The sequence below is a fragment of the Euleptes europaea genome, chromosome 1, assembly GCF_029931775.1.
Source record: "Euleptes europaea isolate rEulEur1 chromosome 1, rEulEur1.hap1, whole genome shotgun sequence".
Classification (NCBI taxonomy): domain Eukaryota; kingdom Metazoa; phylum Chordata; class Lepidosauria; order Squamata; family Sphaerodactylidae; genus Euleptes; species Euleptes europaea.
In genome coordinates, this window is record NC_079312.1 from 116,846,232 (window position 1) to 116,868,734 (window position 22,503).

General features: G+C 45.0%; 1 protein-coding gene across 1 annotated transcript in view; it reads left to right on the plus strand.

Moving 5' to 3' along the window:
• The window catches only part of ELAC2 (elaC ribonuclease Z 2), a 28,728-nt gene extending 7,204 nt beyond the window's left edge, over positions 1–21,524 (plus strand). Inside the window, exons 9-24 of the mRNA XM_056866934.1 lie at positions 241–299; positions 388–460; positions 2,045–2,157; positions 3,253–3,351; positions 6,423–6,561; positions 6,647–6,732; positions 8,464–8,582; positions 9,788–9,884; positions 10,978–11,116; positions 13,069–13,107; positions 13,274–13,383; positions 15,413–15,512; positions 15,595–15,715; positions 16,043–16,121; positions 19,849–19,993; positions 21,091–21,524. Of these exons, the coding sequence (XP_056722912.1) occupies positions 241–299; positions 388–460; positions 2,045–2,157; positions 3,253–3,351; positions 6,423–6,561; positions 6,647–6,732; positions 8,464–8,582; positions 9,788–9,884; positions 10,978–11,116; positions 13,069–13,107; positions 13,274–13,383; positions 15,413–15,512; positions 15,595–15,715; positions 16,043–16,121; positions 19,849–19,993; positions 21,091–21,312 (1,740 nt within the window). The 3' untranslated portion in view covers positions 21,313–21,524. The remainder of the gene's footprint in view (positions 1–240; positions 300–387; positions 461–2,044; positions 2,158–3,252; positions 3,352–6,422; positions 6,562–6,646; positions 6,733–8,463; positions 8,583–9,787; positions 9,885–10,977; positions 11,117–13,068; positions 13,108–13,273; positions 13,384–15,412; positions 15,513–15,594; positions 15,716–16,042; positions 16,122–19,848; positions 19,994–21,090) is intronic.
• The last annotated feature ends 979 nt before the right edge of the window (positions 21,525–22,503 follow it).

Genomic DNA, 22,503 nt, shown 5'->3' on the forward strand with positions numbered 1-22,503 from the left:
ATTAAAATACTACACTGCTCGCTTACAAATCTGTCTGAAACATGGCTGCCTGTTGGTAGGATCTTCAGAGGCGTTTTCAGTGTTTTCTTCATCTGATGGTTCTAATAAGTTTGGTTTGTTGAGAGACATTTGTGTGGGGGGGGGGCTTGTCTAATGTGATGCCAACTCGTTTCTTACCCTTTCAAGTAATTTAAAACATTGCCAGGAAGAAGTGATGAAATGAACATTGTTTACCCACAGCTCCATCCAAAGAAAGGAAACTTTTTGGTGCTTAAAGCAAAGGAGCTTGGCTTGCCTGTGTAAGTACAGAATATCTCCCAGTAATCTTTTGTAGACAGGAGCATCCCGTGCCTCTGCGCCTGGCTAACTTTTTATTATCTCTTTTAGGGGCACAGCAGCTATTGCTCCAATCATTGCAGCCGTAAAGGACGGAAAAAGCGTCACGTTTGAAGGCAAAGAGGTATTTTAAAGTAAACATTTAGGAACCATTTCCCCCAACTTGTGGGCCCAAGGTGGCTTACATACTACATTGCATGTTAAAAACAATGAAACCATGTAAATTATGTTCCATCCCAGTTAAATAAGTTTGGTACAGATTTATTGTATGTAGCCAAAGGCCATTACAATCAAGTAGACACAATCAAATCAGATTCAAGAAGAAAACAGTTAAAATCAAGTACAAAACTAAATTTAAATCAAATACAAATATTGCCCGGTTTAGCTGCAATGCTGGCTCGGATTTTCCTGGCAAACCACCCCGCAAACAAAGTCTGCCTTGGAAACGTCAGGATGTGACGTTACCCCATGGGTCAGGTCTGACCCGGTGCTTGCACAGGGGACCTTTTTAGGGCAAAAAGAGACATATTGTAAGTAACAGTGGAGTCAGTATTGGACAGGAGGAAAAAAACTTCTCCTGGTCACTAAAACAGCTAATCTTGGCTAAAAATGAGACACGGAATTTAGATCTGGGTTCATGGTACAAAGGACAGTGCTACACGTAATGGGAGAGGTGCTCGAGTTCTGAGGATCTGCAAATACATAAGCAAGAAGCCATCAGGATTTGGGCATAGTGTCCGGCTAACACAGCTGTTGGCATGGTCTAAGTTTCCCAGGAAATTGTTTCACTCAGAGGTATTTCTAGATTGTGCTTCTAGATTTTAGTCACTACACTGTGGATATAACCAAGCAGGAATTACACTTGACAAGTGTGAAGGAGCACCACTTGAAGCGTTTGTTGTTCCACTCGTGTCAGTGGGAACCTCTGAATGGTGGAGATTTTGCTGGGTATTGATCTAATAACCTAGAGTGGTCTCTATCCCAGCCTTCTACTGGCCTTCTAAGTGCAGTTATTTCACATGAGACATCAGGAAAAATAATTTATATTCACTATCAGCGTTGGAAATCAGGATGTTTAGTAAAGAGGCTTAAAACTATTTACAAGTAGCACTCAGCTTTTACTGGGCTCATTAATTTATAATGTTTCAGTTGTCAATTCCTGGGTGCAGTTATCAGCCAAGTATTTATTCTCGAGGGCAATGTTGTTTTTTCTCTCAGTATAAATGTGAGCTCTTCCAGGAAACCACAAATCTAGCCAGTTCCCTACAGAAACTGGGCCCTGAGACAACTATAGTCTTCCTCAAGCATCCACAGTGCTACTCTGTTTTTCCATAAAAGATAGACCCTGAGACTTCTGAAGTCTCTTGAGAAAGAATTTGTGCATACAGAGGGGTAGGCTGAAAATACAGTCTCCAAGCATTCACTTATTTAGCCTGCTTGGCCCTAAACAGACTGAGAGACCTAGATAGTTTCTTGAGATAGGTTCTTTCCCTATCTCTAGCAACAAAACAAAAAAACCCTGTGTGATCTGAACTGACAGTGTAACAGGTTTCCCCCCTCTTATTTCCCTGTCTCATCTGGCTTCTTCAGCCATCCATGGCTCCTGATTGGCTGTTAGCTTTTCTGCGTACATGGGATTGGTGTTTGACAGAAAGGGGCAGGATCATTGCCCATCCAACACACTGCTCATCTCTGTGCCTTGTTGCAGATCTTGGCTGAAGAACTTTGCACCCCTCCAGACCCAGGTGTTGTCTTCATCGTAGTGGAGTGTCCTCATGAAGGCTTTGTAGATGCAGTCTGTGAAAATGCCACGTTGCGAAGGTATGGCTGGGATGGGGACACATCTGCCTTCAAGTTGTGGAAGGGGTTAATGGTGGCATTTCCTGTCACCTGTTTGCTGAGTTCATGTGTCTGTTGACTGGGCCTGGTACATTCCTTACAAAGTTTTCATATTGGCTCATAAGAATGGGCCAAAATGTTAGTAAGAATGGGACATACAGAAATAGCAAGGTGAAGGAGTAAAGATTCCTTGGGGGAATGTGGAGGGGCCGTAGCTCAGTGGTAGAGCATCTGCTTGGCATGCAGAAGGTCCCAGGTTCAATCCCCGGCATCTCAGTTAAAGGGACTAAGCAAGTAGGTGATGTGAAAGACCTCTGTCTGAGACCCTGGAGAGCCGCTGCCGGTCTGAGTAGACAATACTGGCTTTGATGGACCAAGGGTCTGATTCAGTATAAGGCAACTTCATGTATTTATGTGTGAATGTGTATCATTTGAAACCATAGGGAGCCATTTTCAATTTTACTTAAAGGCAGAAGAGGCTAATAATACTTTATTCTTGCATGGCTTGGAATTGTCATATTGTGATGATTAGGAACAGGGTTGAGAGACACAAGGCATCATTGGCAGACATCCAGATTTTTAAAGTCAGCACTGGATTTTTAAGGAGTGGTCCATATAGAGCTCCGAAATGTTCAGATTTCCAAGCATCAAATGTGAAGAGAGTATGAATGGATGTGCTAGAACAGATGCTTTATAGCACCTTGAATTAAAGTGGGGGAGGGGCTTATGAACTTAACTTCTTGGAACTCCCAACTTCATACCAATCATCTGGTTAAGAACAAAACGTCTCTTTCTGCATTTCCATCCTACCAAGTAGCACTGACATAATGGTGCAGGAAGGGTAAAGCTGCCCCAGGAATCCAGTCTAGATTTTTAAAGTCTTGCATTTAGAAGTGTTTGACCTAGCCTGGTATTGGCTGGTGAAGGAGGAAGCCACCCCCATCCCCAGGATCCTACCCCTTGCATGAGTTGCGTGTCCACCCCCCCTTCCGGTTGCCTCCTCATTCCTTGCAAAGGTACGTGTGGCTGCCTCACAATCTGTTAATGACTACTTACATATTGAATGCTTTGTTGCAGATATCAAGAAGATAAACAGGAGAATCCTGTGGCTTTGGTTGTCCACATAACCCCAGAGCCTATCTTACGGGACAGTCGGTATAAGCAGTGGCTAGAAAGGTTTGTGTCTTGGTGGAATATGCATGCTCCATAACAGGGGTGTCGAACTCAATTGTTACGAGGGCTGGATATGACATAAATGCCACTTGGTCGGGCCGAGCCATGCCTCTGCAGCCCAGATTGAGAATGGGTGTGTGTGAGGTGGCTGCCTTGGTTGGCTTGCGGGCCGGATAAGAGCTCTCAAGGGACCTGTTCTGGCCCCCAGGCCTTAGGTTTGACACCCCTGCTCCATAACATTCAGTTCACAAGCAGTCTCCCCTGTTATCTAGTGCAAGTTGTTGAACTGGGCTGGAGTTGGGTCAGAAGCACGTACTAGATTTCATCATCGTGTGCGGACTTCCTATCTGTGCTGACATGACTAATTGTGATTCCATGGTGCTTGCTTGAAGGATAATGGCCATATTTAGCATTCGTATAATTCTTGAGTGTGGAATGTGCTTCTTATGCATTATCTCAGTGATCCTTACAGCTCCAATGCACATTTAAGACAGTGCTTTTGCAGATGGGAGGCGGACTAGGATTCGGAGAAGTGAGCCGCTGGGGCCTTTTAGTGAATACAGGACTGCAGTGAAAGAGGGTCTCGCGAGCCCCTGCATTGTGCCACGTCTGAAATTTCCCTGCTTTGCAGGCAGATTTGTCTGGGTGAAAATCCTACAGATTAGCTACTGTCACTTGCACGAGTAGAACCTATCATATCTGTAAGCCCATCTTTGTCTGGTCCTTTTCCTTACTAGCATAATTGTTAGGGTTGCCAACTGTGCGTTGGGAAATTCTTGGAGATTTGCGGGGGGGAGCCTGAGGAGGACAGGGGCCTTAGTGGGGTGTAATGTCACAGAGTCTGCCCTCCAAAGCATCCATTTTCTCCAGGGGAACTGATCGCTGTAATAAGGAGATCCGTTGTAATTCTGGGAGATCTTCAGGTCCCACCTGGAGGTTGGCACCCCTACGAATTGTGCTGTTCACTGTGTAAGTGTTCATTAATACAACTCAGAGGAAAGATTGAAAGGTAGCAACAGTCTGCCAGGAAATAAGCGAACCCTGCCCTGAAAAACAAATCAAGTTATCGACCATAAATTCATATGAGAAAAAGATGTGTGTTAAAAGCGAGAGCTTGGTAGGGCAGCTGGTACAGAATGATGCAGCTGGAGTGTTGACTGGAGTGGGTCGTTGGGACCATATCACTCCAGTCTTGTTCCATTTACACTGGCTTTCAATTTGCTTCTGGGCTTAATTCAAGGTGCTGGTATTGACCCTTTAAAGCAGGGGTGGGGAACCTTTTTCCTGCCAAGGGCCATTTGCACATTTATGACATCATTCAGGGGCCATACCAGGTGTAGATCTCCCGGTGGGGGGGGGAAGAGGCTAGGGTTGCCAGGTCTCCAGCCACCACCTGGAGGTTGGCAACCCAGGGGAGGCCACACAGAGAAGGCCTGCAGGGTGCCCCCCCTCCCCCCTCCCAGGCGGAAGGGCAGCCAGCAGTGGGCCCGAGCAAATGAGGTGCCAGGGGGGCACAGCCCACAATCGATCGGCAAGGGAGGAAGGAAAACAGAGAAAGAGGAAAAGGGAGGGAAGGAGAAATGGAGAGAAAGGGAGAAAGAAAGAAAAGGATGGAGGGAGACAAAGAAAAGGATGGAGGGAGACAAAGAAAGAGGGAGAAAGAGAGGGAGAAAGAGTGACAGAAAAAGAGGAAGAAAAGAGAAAAAAGCCTTCCCACACACACACACACCCGTGCGACTGGGCCCCAGCCTCCCCTGCCCACACACACACACCCGGTGGCGCACAGAGCCCCACGCAACTGGGCCCCAGTCTCCATGCCCTCTCCTCACCAGAGTCCACAAAAGGCCCCCCCTGAAGCCCGATCGGCTCCTGCATGCATGCTCTGTTGCCGGGAGCTGCCAGCCTCTTTCCCCCTCCCTCTCGCTGCTCAACAGCCAACAGTCGGCGAGAGGAGGTCCAAAGGGCACCGCAGCACCGCTGTAAGCCGTGGTGCCAGGAACACCCTCTGGGAGGGCCGCCCTGTGCCCTGCCTCTGCAGCAGGGCCCCGGAGCTCCCGAGGGCCACAAAAAATGTCCTCGGGGGCCGCATGCGGCCTCCGGGCCTGAGGTTCCCCACCCCTGCTTTAAAGCCCTGTATGGCCTGGGACCAACATACCTTAAGGACCACCTTCTCCCATATGAACCTACCTTCTCACTCCATCTTTGGAGGCCTTGCTTCAGATGCCTCCCGCCATCTGAGGCTAGACGTGTACCGACTCGTGAAAGGGCCATCTCCATTGTGGCACCAAAACTTTGGAACTCCCTCCTCAGGGAGAGTCGTCTGTCTCCCTCTATTGGTGTCTTTTGCCAGCTGGTGAAGACCTTTTCGTTTTGTCTGGCATATCCCAATAAACGTTTTTGGCCCTCCTTCTAGTGCTGTGTGTTTATGTGTTTTTAATTGATTTTTTAAATAATTTTAACTGTACTTTTAATTGCTTTAATGTTTTTATGTTTGCTGCCATGTAAACCCTTATTGGGTGGAAAGGCGGCATAAAAATGTTTTAAGTAAATAAATAGGGAGTGGACCATGCAATTGAAATGTGTTATAAGCAGTAGGAACTGCTGTTTATACTTATCTAGGGTGTCTAACACTGTCATCAAGTTTTAAATGAAATCATGCTGCCAGACTAGTAATGGCAGCATCTTGGAAACAAGAAGACATTCCAGACTTAGAAAAGTGGCAACAGAAAATGGAAGAATTTGCGGTGATGGCCAGATTATCCAGCATGATGAAAGAAAAGCTGATGGAATAATCATGAAAGAAATGGGAATGCTATTTTGAATATGTTAAATGGAAAGAGTAGATTAAAAATTGATAAACAGAGATAAGAGATAATATAGATAACGTTTAGATTATGTAGTTTTTGAATTTATTAAGCAAATTGTATAACACTGAAATAATTTACAAGATGTATAAAATGTAAGGTGAGTATTATCTGTGTGACTATATTTTTTCTTTTTTTGTTTGTTAAAATACTAATAAAATATCATAAAAAAAGAAATCAGACACTCAACATTGCTTCTTGTTCCACCAGATTTGGTGCTGATACTCAGCACTTGATTCTCAATGAGAACTCCCACTCGGTGCACAATCTTCGTAGCCACAAAATTCAAACCCAGCTCAACCTCATCCATCCAGAGGTCTTCCCGTTACTCACTAGCTACCAGAGCAAGGTAAAAGTCTTGGCCTGACTGCAAGGCACACCTTTCTCACTAGATGTGGTAGCACTCTTTCATGTTTCTTTTTCTGTCTTTTCAGGAAGAAGAAGCCACATTCAGTGTGCCTGTTATGCGAGGAGAGTGCCTTCTCAAATACCAGCTGAGGCCCAAGGCTGAATGGCAGAGGTTGGTGGGTTCTTAAATGTTCTGTTTGGGGTAGAGGTGGAGAGTGTGCAAAGATTTTCTCACTTGCATGACAGCATCTGAAGGACAGAAGAAGATGTTAACCCCGGTGGGTTGAAGCCTACCATTCCATTCCATCTGCTCCTATGTGTTCCTTTGGTTCAAGGCACCTTCCACGGACAGGTGGTCACTGATGGAATGAAACAGTAGGATCCAACCCAAGGATCGCTTCTTGTCTCCTTCGTCCTTCTTCTTCATAAGAGCTAGTATGTGATATGCTGACAAATGTTCGTCCAGCTGCTGCTTGAAGACTGCTGGAGAGGGGGAGCTTACAACCTCCCTAGGCAGCCAATTCCCATGCTGAGCTACTCTTACCGTTAACATTTTTTCCTAATGTTCAGCAGGTACCTTTCTGCCCTTAATTTATACCCATTATTACGAGTCCTGTCCTTTGCTGCCAACAGGAGCAGCTCCCCGCCCTCTTCTAAGTATCAGCCTGTCATGGGCCCTGCCGTGGGAGCTGAGGGCTCAGAGGACTCTGAAGCTGAAGTGGAGGAACAGGTTGCCTCTGGGCCTTCAGTACCTCCATTGCAGTCAGTAGCACAGGAGCCTGAAATAACTCAGCAGAAACCACAGCTAGGCAGAGAGATGGAACAAGGGCAGACAGAAGCTACTCTTCCCCCAACCCCTGCAGCAGAAGCTGAGAATGGCAGCCCTCCAAGCTCACCTGAACCTGATAGTCATATCAGGACTCGGCAGCGTGTGGTTTTGCAGGGGAAAAGGAGGAGTGCTCGCTTGGAGAGGCTAAACAGACAGAGAACTGGTGCTGAGTCTTTTCAGAATGAAGCCTAGCTTGGAAGTGCACTGACTGATAAAGGCAGTGCAGGCATGCTTTCACTTTGCGGAAGCAACCGTGAAGTTTCTCTGTGTTCCTGCTACTGCCTCTGATTGATCTTTCCGGCCGTTGACTCCTGCCTGCTTTGACGACGCTTCTGACCCTGGTAGATAGCATAATCTTTGTCGCCTGCTCCGAAAGGGGCTAAATACCTCCCGCACGTCTGAGGACTGCGGGCACCGCCCAGCCCTTGGCCTACACCGGCACACAGCCTTTCAAATACTTAGAGAGCAATTATGTCCCCACTCAACCGCCTCTTTTCCAGACTGAACATTCTCAGGTCCCTCAGGCTTTCCTTGTAGGGCTTGGTCTCCAGGCCCCTGATCCTTCTCGTCACTCTCCTCTGCACCCGCTCCATTCTGTCCACATCCTTTTTGAAGTGAGTCATCCAGAACTGCACACAGTACTCCAGGTGTGGCCTGACCAATGCGGTGTATAGTGGAACTATGACATCTTGTGATTTGGATGTTAATGCCCCTGTTGATACTCCCCAAAACTGCATTAGCCTTTTTTGCTGCTTCATAACACTGACTGCTCGTATTTAGCTTACAGTCCACCCGTACCCCAACATCTTGTTCACACACTAATACCCAGAAGTGTATCCCCCATCTAGTATGCGTGCTTCTCATTTTTGTTACCCAAATGGAAGGGGCCTGACTGCAGGATTGCTTGTAACGTACCTGATATACTTGGGTGAAAGGAACAAATACTTTCTGAGGGCTGGGTGTTTTTTTTTTTTCTTAAAAGAAGGAGCAAGAGTGGCTTGCAAAAAAATTGAAATGCTTTGTCCTGACAAATAAACATGATTGTTTTTCTGTCCTCGCTCTGCATTCTTTCAGAGAGGCTGCTGTTGTTTCTAACGCTGCTGAGTTTATAGCTGAAGCCCTGGAGCTGCCTGATTTCCAGGAGAGTGTACAGAAGTGCAAAGAGAGCTTACCAGTCCAACTGGCATCGTCAGGTGAACGGACTTTGTGTGTTACGCTTGAAGAGGGCGAATGAAAATGCACAGGAGGGAGATTGCATCTTTCATTCATGACAAGTTTTAGTTGTTGCAGAACTTGTATTCCTATGTTTAGAAGTATGAGCTTTGGCATCTCATTGCTTAGCTTCACATATGAAAGTTATCGTTATAGTCCCTGTTTCTTCTGAAACTCAGATTGTATACCTGAGCCAAGGAAGAATTCCCTCTAACTGCTCAGTGTGTTGCTGGTGAGCAGGGCTGGCTTGCATGCAGGGAGAATCCCCCTCCCCCTTTCCGGGAACCCCAGATGTTGTTTTATCAGCATCTGAAGCGCCCTGGGAAAATGTAGTGCTCAGGGCACCTGAAGTCTCAGTGCTGTGAAAACAGATCGAAGATGTTGGAAGCTGCTAGTTTCTTACACTCACTCAGATGCATTGACTTAAAATATTGCTCTGGGCCACTGAATGGATGTTCAAGGTGAGCAGGTTCTAGCCGCCTTTCTTCGTAAAGTTTATTTCCCATGAGAGCTGCCCTTCAAATGCATTGGGATTAAGGGGCACGATAGATGCTTGTGCTTTCTTCGCTTTTTTTTGGGGGGGGTGTTCTGCTTTTGGGGGGGGGTTCTTTCCTTGACCTTTTTTGTCTATTTGTGCTTGCAAATATTTGCTGCTGTAGGCTGTCAGTGTCCTGTTCCACCTTTGTAGCACAAGCAGAGAGATACAAAGACGGTCACTGTGGCTTTGATTCCTTTCCCCAGCATACCCTTAAATTTGCTACTTGGCCAACCAAATTAACTCTCTTACTTCAGTTTGAATCCCTAGTTCTCCGTAATGCAGTCCCCTATTTGGGCTGCCCAAAGGAGGGGGGAGAGGATATGAATCTTGGAGGGGATTCTATTGGCTGAATTTTCTTCTGGTTTCTTGGGGCTTGTGGCAGTGCATGAGACATAGTGTGCCTTTGCACAGGAATACTGTTGTGTGAGATGCCAGTGTCAAGGCATTTTCCCACAGCACTTGTCATGTTTGCAGTTGCCCACGCTGTCTGTTTAGTTCAAAATGGGTGTGGAGAACGTGATTGAATTTGTCTGTTTTTATGGGGTTTTTTCTTCGTTTAATACTTGAAGGCTGTGTTTAATCTTCATAGGTGGTGATAATGCAGGACTCTGGTTTGGAAGTATTCAAGAGCTTTTCTATTTGTTCTAGGAAATATGGACAGGTATCCAGAAGTTGTATTTTTAGGAACTGGTTCTGCAGTCCCAATGAAAATACGGAATGTCAGCTCAACATTGATAAATGTCAGGTATATACCAGCACGTGGTGTGGTGTCTGTGGGTGGGGGAAGGCACTAGTTAGGGGTGTACGAGGGCCAGATATGACATAAATGTAACTTTGTTGGGCCGGGCCATGTGTACCATAAAATTTAATGCCAGGTACTGGAGATACTCAGCTTGCTGGGGGTAAAGGGAAGATGACTGGGGAAGGCACTGGTAAACCACCCCGTAAACAAAGTCTGCCTAGTAAACATCGGGATGTGATGTCACCCCATGGGTCAGGAATGTCCCGGTGCTTGCACAGGGGACCTTTACCTAAGATACAAACTTTATAGAAGACACAGGCAAAGCCAATTGATGATATTATTTTTATTTTATTTTTTACTTAAAATACAAACATGCTTAACACAAAACACTCTTACAGTATTTCCTTTATGTAATAGTCTTTGATCATTGACACCTTGGGACTGGAGGGGAGGGGGTGGCTGCCTTGGCTGGCTTGCCGGCTGGATAAGAGCTCTTAAGGGGCAGGATCTGGCCCCCGGGCTTTATGTTTGACACCCCTGCACTAGTCTTTTGGGCAGAGAAAGGCGTGGATCTTGGAGTGTGTAAATGATGGGTTCCTAACGAACATTTTTGCCATGTTCCTAACGTTGTGTGTGTTATTGGGTTTATGTATTGTTAGCTACGGCAGAAAGGTGCTGCATGAATTTTTAATAGAAGTAGTTGCTCGTCAAATAACTGTCGTGTAGTCCCTTTGTAATTGAAGGCATTGGGTCTTTCTCCAAGAAATGGAAATGTCTGTTGTAGGTGGCTAGCACAGCATTATGTGCCTGACCCCATCTCTTCTCTGAAACTGACCTCCTTGGTCTCTTTGTAGTGGCAAAAGCGCCTTGGCCTGTAACAAATAATTGATTCTTCTCTATGTTCACATAGATTGCTCATAAGAGAACAAATGAGTTGTGTGAACCTTTTAGGTCTTTCCTGTGGCATAGCACAATATGAGAGCAGAGGTGCATTCTATCACTACTCTGCAAAATGTAGTTGCTTGCTTGGGTGAAATAAGCCTTCCTACTGCCACCAGTAGCTGTAGTACAAACTTGCCTCTGCTTCTCTTGCTAGTGCCACCCAGTCTCTGGTTCTGGATTGTGGTGAGGGGACATTTGGCCAGCTTTGCCGCCATTACGGAGATGACATTGACCAAATCCTGTGTAACATTGTGGCTGTGTTTGTATCTCATATACATGCAGATCACCATACCGTGAGTATTGTATTGGGGTGGGCATTCTCTACCATTTTACATTGTGTCAGTATCCTCAGGAAAATGTCTTTTATCATGATTCTTCCATGGCAGAGTGGAGATTTGAACTTGGGGCTCCCAGATCCTACTCTGGCACACTAAGCACTACGGGTGTGTGCCAAAAGATTTTTCAGTATTTTTCGGATGCTGGTATATTGGTTCTGAATTTTTTTGGCAAATCTGAAAAAGCCAAATCCCCATACTGGTATGGTTTTTTTCCAGCTTTTTTCTGAATTTCCGAAAAATTTTGGGTCTAATATATTCTATGGGGAATCGTTGCGGGGCTCTGGGGAGAGACAGTTTTTTTAGGTAGAGGCACCAAGCTTGCAGAGGAGCTAGTGGTGACTCTTCCTAGGAGAGTAAAGATTGGGTCGGGGGTCAAATTTTATGGGCCCCATTTATCCTCCATAGTCTCCAATGGAGAAAAAATGGGCACCCATAAAATTGGACCCCTTGACCCAAACTTTACCAGACTTGGGTGTCCTGTAAGGAGAGGCACCAACAGCTCCGCTGCAAATTTGGTGTCTCTACCTTTAAAAAAAAGCCCCCCCCCCCCCGAGGCCCACAAAGAATTTCAATAGACTGCAATGCAGCTGAAAATTTCCTCACTCTTCTGCATTATTTTGTATGGTGGGAAATTTCTCTCTCGAGATTCTCCGATCTAATATAGATCCATTAGAGTCAATGGGGAATCTTTGCGAGGGTCTGGGGAGGGGGCTGTTTTTCAAGGTAGAGGTACCAAATTTCCAACCTGGCTGCTGGTGCTTCTCCTTACACGAACCCCCGAGTTTGGTAAAGATGGGGTCAGGGGGTCCAATTTTATTGGCCCCCAAATGGAGAAAAAAATTAAAGCCAATAAAATTGGACCCCCTGACTCAAAGGAGAGGCACCAGCAGCCATGCTGCAAATTTTGACTTTTTTCTAATGCTTTTTTTGGCTGCATGTAAATTACGCCTTTTTCGGTTCGGCATAGCCAAATGCACACTCCTACCAAGTATTACACAGCAGTGACTGTCAAGGTTATGAGAGTAAGCCTGGAGGATGCTTGAGCTCATGAGCTTTCCTTCCTCCCTTTGTACATGGTGATCTAGTGAACTCTTTCTGCTTTTGCCATGAACCAGAGTTTACTAGTGCATATGCTCCACAGACATCACTCTGGTTTGTGGGGAAGAGATCAAAACCCTATTTTGTGGTTCAGATGCCATGGGAAACAACGGTTTGCAGAAGTCTTTCCTTATACTACTGCCTGCAAGGGGAGGGAGGAGCATGGAAGCCCCAGATTTGTTTATGTAACAAGTCATATCTCATGGCATCTGAAGCATACCTGGGTCACTTTGTATAGCTAGTTCTCAATTGTGGCAGATCCACCATGAAGAAGCCATAAGACTATACTGCCCTAAATTGCTAACTTGTCTAAAATAGTATTTGATTAGCAAGAAGCAAAGCTGTTGTTCCTTTTGTTTTGTAAGTGAAGATATCCACAGGCTCCAGTCATTTTTCTCATTTTCTTTGTACAGTCCTTGTAGCTCTGGAAGCACATTGTATGGCAGCATATCTTACCTCTTCTGTAGAAGGGACTGAGTGGCTGGGAGCCAGTGTTGTGGAAGCAGTGCCAGATTAGAACCAGGGAAACCTGGGTCCAAATCCCCATTCTGTTGCAAAGTTCACCGGCTGAGAAGTCTCACACACTCTGTTAGGCTTACCTACCTCATAGGATTGTTGTGGGGATAAAATTTGGGTCCCTGAACATATAAGGAAGGGTAGTATAAAATGGAATGTCTAATAACACTGTGAAAAAGCAAATAAGAATTGAATGACAATTGTACTCAAATCATTCTAACAGTTGTTTAAGAAGAAGCGTGTAAGGAACTGGTTACTGCCTCTTCATCGTTGGGTATTCTTCTGTCTCTTAGGGCTTGTTGAATATCGTGTTGCAGAGGCATCGAGCGTTTGTAAGTACTGTGGTTTTAAAACAAAAATTCGAGCTTTATTAGGTTGTGGCGAGTTCAGTGGATCAGAGGGTAGTTGTACCAGGGTTGGTCCTTGCCCTCGGATCTGCTATGTCTGTTGCTAATCCTGCCACTGTCTCCCACTGTCTTTTCTCCTTTCTGCTCTCAGATGTCCCGTGATCAGCCCTACAGCCCACTGTTACTGGTTGCTCCCACACAGCTTATGACATGGCTGCATCAGTTCAATGACCATTGCCAAGAAGTCCTAGGGCACATCAAGTGAGTTGGTACAACTGTATATTTTGGTTTTGTGTGAAGCACTGAACTGTTTGATACCTGTCAGCTGCAGCTGCTGCCTTGTTTATTGCAGTGTGTGGTATGCAGCAATAGAAACACCGTTACTGTTCTTATTGTCAGAAATTGCTCAAGCATTTCTTCTGCCTCTGAGGAATCTTTCCCCTCTGTCTTAAGCTACCTTAAACATGTTTATTTCATAGAATCATAGAGTTGGAAGGGGCCACATAGGCCATCTAGTCCAACCCCCTGCTTAATGCAGAATCAGCCTAGAGCATTCATTCAGGATTGGGTGCAACAGTTTAAGTTTGCCTTCTCCTCAAGATCCAAGAGTGGATGCAACCCTTTGGAACAGCCTCAGTAAGAGCAAGGGGGTACTTGTCATCATGAGAGAGGTCGGGCGCTCTGGTGCCTAGAACCATCCGTAACTATAGGCCCACTTGTAGGACACACTTGGTGGACTTCAAAGCATATTTCTTCCCTGGAGAAAGAGACATTTTCATGACAGACTTCCTGTGAGGGGCAAGTAATCTGAGACAGAAGTGGTCAAACAGTTTATGAGGAAAGGATGAGGGAGATAGGAATGTCCAGTCTGAAGAAGAGGCAGTTGATGGGGGGACATGATTGCTCTCTTTAAGTATTTGAAGGGCTGTCACTTACAGGAGGGCAGGGAGAAGAAGAGTTGGTTTTTATATGCTGACTTTCTCTTCCACTTAAGGAAGAATCAAACTGGTTTACAATCACCTTCCCTTCCCCTCCCCACAATAGACACCCTGTGAGGTAGATGAGGCTGAGAGAACTCTAAGAGAGCTGTGATTAGCCCAAGGTCACAGCTGGCTTCATGTGTCGGAGTGGGGAAACCAACCCGATTCACCAGATTAGTGTCCGCTGCTCATTTGGAAGAGTGGGGAATCAAACCCGGTGGTTTGGTCCACCGCTCCAAACCACCGCTCTTAATCACTACATCACCTGACTTTCTGTTCCTGTTGGCAGCGGTGGATAGGACTTGCAATAATGGGTTTAAATTGTGGGTGGAAAGGTACTGGCTGGATATTAGGAAAAATGTTTACAGTAAGAGTTATTTGACAGTGGAATCAGCTACCTAGGGAGGTGGTGAGCTCCCCCTCACTGGCAGTCTTTAAGCAGAGGCTGGACAAACACTAATCAGGGATGCTCTAGGCTGATCCTGCATACTCTATGATTCTATGTAGCTTATTCAGTGGTCGGGCCTTGCCCAGCTCAGCCCAGTCTGAGGCTTGTACGTTGGCATTTTCACCTGTATATTATGGTCTTCAGAAAGCACTGCAGACAATCTGTGCATGATGAGTTGTCCTTACCCAACTTTAGTATCTAACAACATGGTTCATCAGCACTGCGCTGTATCTGTGCCACTGCTGGATATTTCTGATAATGAAAGTCAGTAGCGTGGAAATGTTCTGTGGGCCCTGTCGTGATCATTCTAGCCTCTAAAGCTATGAGCAAAGAGTCACACAGAGGCATTCTTTGGTGAGCTGCTGCAGATGTTGGGCCCTGAGAATGAATCACTTGCCATGTCGCGGCTCTAGCAATGTTGGGAGCATATGTATTGTGTTAAAATAATTCTGAGCTTCAAAGGGATTGATTATTTTGGTCAAAAGTATCCATGGTTGACAAGTTCATTAACTTGGTTTCTGGAAACTGTTTGGAAAGTTTTGCTGCATAGAGAGAAGCTCCTTCCTACTTTGGCCTGTGATTGTACAGAAGATTGTGTAGAAGAGAGCCCTGAAAAGTTTTATTCAATTTAGCAGTGTTTTTTTGGACAATAGGTAAAATTCCAGACATGTTCATCTGATTCTGTTTAACATGCTGGATGCCAGGGTGTGTGTAAGTTACCTAAATTTTACCCTGGAACTATTCAAAGTTAATAAAAAATTTTTTAAAATCCAGCAGTGTAAGTTTAGATATGGAATTCTGGCAAAAACAGAACTCTTTGTAATTATGGTTTAATTGTAACATCCCTTTCATGTTCTTGCAGTATGATTCCTGCCCGGTTTCTAATGGAAGGGGCTGATGTCTTTAAACCTAAAGCAAAGACATTCATTTGTTTGCTTATGGAGAAATATGACTTTGCAAAGGTAAGGTAGATATGGGTTAAGACAGCAGAAGAAGCACTTGAAGGGGAATGCCAATGATTTAACATGTTATGGTATTATTCAGTTTCAGACGTGTGAAGTCCGGCATTGTAAAAATGCCTTTGCATGTTCAATGGTCCACAAATCTGGATGGAAAATTGTCTATTCTGGTGACACTATGCCATGTGAAGCATTAGTTGAAATGGGTAAGTTTTGTGTTATCTTGTTGCTGGGGGAGGGGGGAAGAGGAAGGAGAAAGGGAAATGAATCTGCAGTAGTTCTGTAAGAAGCTACAGTACTTTGTACATGGGAGAGGCAGTTATTGCCTTTGTCTTTCAGGAGACAATTTTTAATGCAACTGACTTAAGCCACACAAAGCTTGCTAGGATGCTCTATTACCCACCTTTCTGTAGTGTGTCAATTGTAAAGGAACGTTGTGAAGAAAGCCAAGCCCTTTGTATAACAATATGCATGTGTTTAGACAATTCCTAACCCCCAACCCACAAATGTGGTGACCATGTTGTCTTGCGCAGGGAAAAATGCTTCTCTGTTGATTCATGAAGCTACACTGGAGGATGGCTTGGAAGAGGAGGCTATAGAGAAGACTCACAGGTAAAGAGTTTCTGGCAGTTAAGTATCGACACTTTCTCTTAGCATACAGAGTGGCAGAGAGGAAGTCAAAAGCCCCAGCTCTCTTGAATTCAGCCAGCATTAGAGAGCATATCGAAACTGAAGGATGGCCTCAGACAGCATGCAAAGTTTTTCTTGCTTAAAAATCCAGCATATAGTTTCGCCCATCCCTTTGCCTGCCCTGACCTGGATGGCCCAGGCTAGCCCGATCTCGTCAAATCTTAGGTGCTATGCAGGGGTTGGCCCTGGTTAGTATTTGAATGGGAGACCACCAAGGAATTCCATGGTCGCTATGCAGAGGAAGGCAATGGGAAACCACCTCAGTGGGGTTGCCATTAGTTGGCTGTGACTTTACAGCACTTTACACTCACGCATCTCTTTGACCAAGCCAAGGTTCCAAGTCCTTTCAAGCCTCAGGAATGCTTTCATTCACTGGAGTGTTTTATTGTAGGCCTCTTGGGTAAGGAGCAAAATAAATCTTAATATTACTGCTCTGATGTAAGAATGAATTATTATAGATGCTCTAAGAAATGTACATAGCATTAAAAAGAAGAAAACATAAAATGTGTTCAAAAGTGATCAGTTAGTGTAAAAAGTTTCTGTCTGGTGTGTGAAGTCTTAAAAACGAAGTAAGGCACAAAACTTAAATTAGTTACTAAAATCCTTCTGCTCAAGCCCTTTCACTTAGAACAGCCAGCAAGGGACAGATCTCAACATAGAGGAACCCAGCCCCTCCTAGTGGAAAAACCTGGCCGTTACTAACTTAATTTAAAAGTTTGGTCAATCCCACCTGTGAATGGCTCGGCATTCAGGGATGTTTGATTCAGTAGCACCTCCATATGCCTTAAATGAATTCCATAACATTTTGCAGTCTTTCATTCTGCCTTGTTGGGTAAGGAGCCGTTTTATATTACCCCATCTAAGGGGAGGAGCCTGCGGGATTCAAAGATACTGCTTTCCGTTTGAAAACTAATATCGACATGATTCCTTCTCAAATGCCTTTGTTTTTTCCAACGGTTTTGGGGCAGTAGCTCAGACCTCCTGAGGGCCAAATACCGTTCCTTGTGTGTTTGACAAAGGATATTTCTGCTTATGTTACAATAGCAGTTGTAATGCTCAAACACTGTAGGAAGGTATTTGTCTCACAAATGACATCTTGGCTCTTATAGTTTTACAAGTGGGGGACCTGCATGGACTTGCAGGGGGCATCTCATTACTTCCTCTTCCATTGTTTCCCTTCCATGAAAGCCCCCATAGCCTCTCCTGTTTCCCTTCTCTCCTTCCCACCCACCAGCTATCCTACCTATATCTACTCCCCAGTTTTCAGTTTTCCCTCTTTCACTCCCTCTGTCAGCCTTTACCTAGGAAAAGTTGTCCGGTACCAGAACCAGTTGCATGGTGGGGAACCCACAAGGACTTGAGGGGGGCACCTCACTTTCTTCTGTATCCTCTCCCAGCACTGTTTCTTCTTTCCCTCCTCCAGGCAAACTCCCATTTCCTCACCTTTCCCTGCTTCTCTCCTCCCAGCCCACCAACCTTTTGTCTGCCCCTATCTTCGGCTGTATTTATTATACCCCATCTTTCTCCACAATGGGGACACAAAGCATCTTACATCATTCTCTTTGCCTCCACTTTATTCACACAACAACCCTGTGAAGTAGGTTAAGCTGACAACACGTAACGGGCCCAAGGTCACCCGGTCAGCTTCCATGTGAGAGTGGTGATTTGAACCTGGGTCTCAGATCATAGTCTGAAACTCTGACTACTACATCACACTGATTTTTGTGGGATTAGTCATGCAAGTTGTGTGGTAACAAGTCACCCAGTTGTTGCTGCTGGACTTGACCCTGACGAGTCCTTCTTCAAAGATCAAAACAACCATGGTAAAAGGGCCCAACTCCTCTCCCTCTGCCTTTTCATAGAATCATAGAGTTGGAAGGGACCACCAGGGTCATCTAGTCCAACCCCCTGCACAATGCAGGAAATTCACAACTACCTCCCCCCCACACACCCAGCGACCCCTACTCCATGCCCAGAAGGTGGCCAAGATGCCCTCCCTCTCATGAACTGCCTACGGTCATAGAATCAGCGTTGCTGACAGATGGCCATATAGCCTCTGCTTAAAAACCTCCAGGGAAGGAGCACTTACCACCTCTCGAGGAAGTCTGTTCCACTGAGGAACCGCTCTACTGTTAGAAAATTCTTCCTAATATCTAGATGGAAACTCTTTTGATTTAATTTCAACCCATTGGTTCTGGTCCGACAGAAAACAACTATCACCATCCTCCATATGACAGCCCTTCAAGTACTTGAGGATGGTTATCATATCCCCTCTCAGTTTTCTCCTCTTCAGGCTAAACATACCCAGCTCCTTCAACCTTTCCTCATAGGACTTGGTCTCCACACCCCTCACCATCTTTGTTGCCCTCCTCTGGACACGTTCCAGCTTGTCTACATCCTTCTTAAATTGCGGTGCCCCAAACTGAACACAATACTCTAGGTGAGGTCTAACTAGAGCAGAGTAAAGCAATACCATTACTTCGCGTGATCTGGACGCTATACTTCTGTTGATGCAGCCCAAGACCGCATTTGCCTTTTTAGCTACCGCATCACATTGCTGACTCATGTTCAGTGTTTGGTCTACTAAGATCCCAAGATCCTTTTCGCGCACTCTGCTGCTAAGACAAGTCTCCCCCATCCTATAATTATGCATTTTCCTACCTAAACTTTACATTTATCTCTGTTGAAATGCATTTTATTGGTTTTGGCCCAATTCTCCAGCCTGTCAAGATCATCCTGTATCCTGGCTCTGTCTTCTACCGTATTTGCTACCCCTCCCAATTTAGTGTCATCTGCAAATTTAATAAGCATCCCTTCTATTCCTTCATCCAAATTATTTATAAAGATATTGAACAACACGGGGCCCAGGACAGATTCCTGAGGCACTCCATTAGTCACGCCTCTCCAAGTGGATGAGGAACCATTAACAAGCACTCTTTGGGTGCGATCTGTCAACCAATTACAGATCCATCGAACAGTAACAGGATTTAAATCACATTTTCCCAATTTATCAACAAGAATATTATAGGGAACCTTATCAAAAGCCTTACTGAAATCTAGATAAACTATGTCTACAGCATTCCCCTGATCCAGCAAGGTAGTAACTTTCTCAAAAAAGGAGATAAGACTAATCTGACATGATTTGTTCTTGAATAATCCGTGCTGGCTCTTAGTAATCAGATCCATCCTTTCTGAATGCTCAAGGACTAACTTTAATGATTTGTTCAAAAACTTTTCCTGGTATAGATAACAAACTGATGGGTCGGTAGTTACCCGGATCCTCCTTTTTCCCCTTCTTAAAGATGGGGACATTTTACTGATAGAAACCAGGGCTTGAAGGCTATGTGGTTGTCTAGTGATAGCCACAAAGGGCCTTTGCTTCTTAAAACTACAGGCACTGTTTCTATTATTTTGGGGGGAGTGGGTTGACTGCCAGTGAATTTTTTCTTAGATTTCAGATATTTCTGCAAACCTGGGGCATTTCTCAGGTTTGTAGAAGGATCTCTCTCTTGTCTGTTCACTTACATCTCCAGATGTAAGTATCCACAGTTTTGACCATGTTGAGAATTAGATATATTGATGTGCTTTTCCACCAACTTAGCAGTTTATTTTGTCCTGTTCCTTAACTATTGTTGAACTTATGTTATAGCACTACTTCACAGGCAATTAAAGTTGGGATGAAGATGAATGCAGAATTCATCATGCTTAATCACTTCAGCCAGCGCTATGCTAAAATCCCTCTCTTCAGCGAGGATTTCAGTGAAAAAGTTGGAATTGCATTTGATCACATGCAGGTGAGTTGAGATTTGAGCTGTCAGGTAGGAGTTCCAGGTTTTCAGGTGCTGAGTCTTCTCCTACTGGGAACTGAGCTCTTAGACGAAATTTCCACTGTTCTTTCTAAGAGGCTTTTGGCCAGCCACAGGGCATTGCTGGTGAAGGACTGGACGGCAAAGATTATTTTCTGGTATTGGGGGGGGGGTCATGATGGTATTGGGGGGTCAAGAGGGTAGTAACTGGGACCAAATACATGTGTTTCATCTCTTGTGAGTTTGGAGAAATGGATCTGTGCTCCAATCTGTCTGTTTGCTTAGCATGCCTTGCCTGTGCTTTAGCAGCGAAGTGATATGTTGATCATATATCTTAACCCCCCCCCCCAAAAAAAAGGTTGTGGTACCAGATTGCAGCAATCCAGAAATGGCACTGACCTCTCCCCTCATAGAAGAAGAGTTGGTTTTTATATGCCGACTTTCTCTACCATTTAAGGAAGAATAAAACCAGCTTACCATCTCCTTCCCTTCCCGTCCCCACAACAGGCACCCTGTAAGGTAGGTGAGGCTGAGAGAGTGTGACTAGCCCAAGGTCACCCTGCTGGCTTCATGTGTAGGAGTGGGGAAACAAATCCAATTCACCATATTAGCATCCGCCGCTCATGTGGAGGAGTGGGGAATCAAACCCGGTTCTCCAGATTAGACTCCACCGCTCCAAACCACTGTTCTTAACCACTACACCAGGCTGGCTTTACATGAGGGAAAAAGGGAGTGAAATATTTGTCCAGTATTCAAAAGACTGACAACACATGCCAGCTGTCAGAGTTTAATCCTGCTCTTCCTCTAAGGTCAGTACACAAGATTTTCCTAATTTGATTCTTGAAATAACCATGAGAGTGACAAAGTCAACCCATGAGAGCGACAAAGTCAACCCGTGAGCATCCTGGTAGAGTGGAAATTTGAATGTGCCTTCTCCACCGACCTAATCTGGCACTCTGGCCTCTATACAGTATTGGGTTTCTAACATGCAGTATACATATGTGCCCTATTCCAAGCATGTGTGGACTAAGTTGCTGTGGAGGGAAGATGCTATGAATGGTAATGTGGGGTTTCTCTGTCACCAGGTTCGCTTTGGTGATTTTGCAGCTGTTCCAAAGCTGATCCCACCGCTGAAAGCCTTGTTTGCAGATGAGATTGAAGAGATGGAAGAGCGAAGAGAGAAACGAGAGCTGCGGCTTTTCAGAGAGGCAGTAATAGCCTCTGAGGCCCGGACTGCTAAAACAAAACTGGAAGGTGGAGCGGACCCTCACGGAGCACCGAACAAAAAACTCAAAACTGCCAACTGAGCAAAGCAGCCAATGGCTGCCTTTGTGCCTTTCTTGCTAGGGCGAGAGTGACTTACGCATGACACATGATGTGCACAGAATCGAAGGTTCCAGGAGGTGGCATCAGCATATTTGAGCTCTGCTTGCTCGTGGGCACTGTGAAAAATTACTTATGCTGCTTATACGGGTGGAATTACTGTTGAATTTAATTGCAGAGCTGGAAAAATGCACTTCCTGGCTACAGTGCTTCGAAACAACAAGGTCCATCCTCACTGCTCATCTGCCTGTTTGCTAAAAATAATTCCTTTTAAAAAATTTGGCACAAGTGATGAGTAATAATTAAGGTTATGCAAGGGGGAAGTCGGGATACTTCAGCAAGAGTGGAGAGACTCCCCCCCCCCCATAAAAACTTACTCCTTAAATGCGTTTTAGGAGGCAAGGCCTTCACAGCAGAAGTGGATGTATTGTGTTTTAACTATGCATGCATCTAGAGAAAATATGGAAATATCTTGGATTAATCTTGCAGTACTCCTCGGTACTTTGGTATTTGCAGTGTAATGCTATAGGTATTCCTTGCTGATATTTGTTTTTTAAATTCAGGGAACCAGTAAATAGAACTTACTAAGTATGGTTCTGCCAATCTGCAATTGAGTTCAGTAACTACAAGATTTTGCATCTAGAGGCATTATTACCGGTACATTGATCTCTTGGCTATCGTCTTGAAGACACAAGATAAAGCTGAAGCTAAGTAGGATTGTGGTCTGCTTAGTGTCTAGAGGTAGGACTTAGGGGGAGATCCCAATGTATACCTACTTGAGCTCCATGGTGGAAGAAAGATGCGATATAAATGTAATAACCTACATTTCCCGCCTTGCTAATTAAATAGAGGGTTAACGTGGTTCTGATGCACTCTTTCCATCTCATCCCATATGCACAGTTTAGAGGCATTTTAGCAGCACAGTTTGTTATTGCTGTGTTGCTGTGTTTCCCAAAAGCATAGCAGGTGCTGTGAATTAGTTAAAAACAAACACCGTGCATAGAGACTAAGAAAAGGCTTAGGAGGAAGGAGAAGCAGAGATTAAAGGCATGTCCTCAAACACTGTTTCAGCTGTTTCGTGGAAGGAGATGTTGGGATGGCAGGAGTCAATTAGCTGCAGAAAATAGGATGGGAGGGGAGAAAATGGATGTTTAAAACGAAGTACCAGCAGAGTA